This window comes from Triticum urartu, chromosome 3A (genome assembly GCF_056163025.1).
Source record: "Triticum urartu cultivar PI428250 chromosome 3A, HENAU_Tu73, whole genome shotgun sequence".
Lineage (NCBI taxonomy): Eukaryota > Viridiplantae > Streptophyta > Magnoliopsida > Poales > Poaceae > Triticum > Triticum urartu.
The window spans coordinates 308,597,138-308,598,786 of record NC_141875.1 but is presented as its reverse complement, the minus strand read 5'-3'; the positions used below and the strand labels follow the sequence as shown (position 1 = coordinate 308,598,786).

General features: G+C 43.7%; 1 protein-coding gene across 1 annotated transcript; it reads left to right on the top strand.

Annotated features, from left to right (window-relative positions):
* Positions 1–344: 344 nt before the first annotated feature.
* On the top strand, positions 345–1,088 carry LOC147979542 (uncharacterized). Its single transcript, XM_087515258.1, has one exon. It carries the CDS (start codon positions 345–347, stop codon positions 1,086–1,088), a length of 744 nt encoding a protein of 247 aa, XP_087371384.1.
* The last annotated feature ends 561 nt before the right edge of the window (positions 1,089–1,649 follow it).

Here is a 1,649-nt window from a genome sequence, read left to right as displayed (position 1 = left end):
CAAGTATCTTGAACAGTTAAGTAGGAACTAGTGCTGAGACCACCATTCATGTTTGTTTATATTGCAACGTTATCGTGTTAGCGTATCTGATTATGCCCACTTTCGTGGTATGAAGATACTAGATTGTTTGCTTGATTGGTAGTTGTTTGTTAAATTGCTTAGTGTCGAAATTATTCCCACTTTCGTGGTATGAAGATACCATATTGTTTGTTGTTTGTTTGTTGGTGTTATTCGTTGTTGTGTTTTGTTGGCTTGATCATATTATGCATATGGGTAGAATATATTTATATATACATAGCTTTTGGCCCTATTATATCTATAACTCTTCTATGCTTTCCCACCAGATGCCACCGAGGCGTGATACTAGACGCAGTACTGCAGGAGGAGACAACAATGGCAATGGAGTACCACCATACATACAGCAGGTTATTGAGGGACAGGCCCAGTTGATCCAGTTGCTTACTCAGAACCAGAACAACAACAATAACAACAACAATCCGCCACCACCGCCACCTGTGGATATGCTTACCAGGTTCTTGAGGTTGAATCCTCAAAGGTTCTCCAGTTCCCCTGAACCTATTGTGGCTGATGACTGGCTCCGTGCAGTCAATAGGAACCTGGAGATGGTTGGATGCACTGATGCAGAGAGGGTGAGGTTTGCCTCACATTTGTTGGAGGGTCCTGCTGCAGCTTGGTGGGACAACTACTTGGTCATTTATCCCATTGCTACTATCACATGGCCCCAGTTTCAGGATGCTTTCCGTGCTGCACATGTGTCTGCTGGTGCTATGAGTCTGAAAAAGGAGTTCCGCAGTTTGCGCCAGGGAGGTCGCACTGTTAACGCTTATGTGGAGGAATTTAATAATCTTGCATGTTATGCTCCTAATGATGTTAACACTGATGCAGCTAGGCAAGAGAAATTCTTGGAGGGCCTTAATGATGAGTTGAGCCTTCAGTTGACAGTGGCCACTTTTAGGAATTGCCAGGATTTGATTGATAAGGCTATTGTGCTGGAGGGAAAGCAACAGTCCATAGAGAATCGCAAGAGGAAGTACAACAACAATAAGTATAATTCAGGACCACAATAGAAGCCACGCACTTCATATCATGGTAATGGAGGTAATGGGCATAATCATCATGGAGGTAATGGACATAATCATCATGGAGGGAATGGCCACAACCATAATGGCCACCATCATCACAATGGGCACAAGAGTAACAATGGCAATGGTAGAGGTAATGGTAACGGTAATGGAGGGAATAATAACCAGAGCCACCAGAGTATGCCTGTGCAGAGGGATATTAGCCAGGTTCAGTGCTATAAGTGTAGGCAGATGGGCCACTACTAATGCTTGTCCAGGGAACAAGAACGGTAATGGGGATTCAGGAGTCAGCAAGCCAAACACCTTCCAAAAGGGTCATGTCAACCATGTTAATGTTGAGGAGGTCTATAATGAACCTAATGCAGTGATTGGTAAGTTTGTAGCGACCAGACCTCAAACAGTCTGATCTCTGTGCTCCGGTGTCATCCCTGGATCAGTAATGCTGACACCACACAGTACTCGGAGGATTTATAACAGAGTTGTAATCACACACTTATTACATCGAGTGTCTCAAGAGAGAACTTATTACAATAAATATGGCTTAAG

Excerpts from the sequence above, each read along its gene's own strand:
- LOC147979542 (XM_087515258.1), top strand. The coding sequence starts at position 345 with ATGCCACCGAGGCGTGATACTAGACGCAGTACTGCAGGAGGAGACAAC.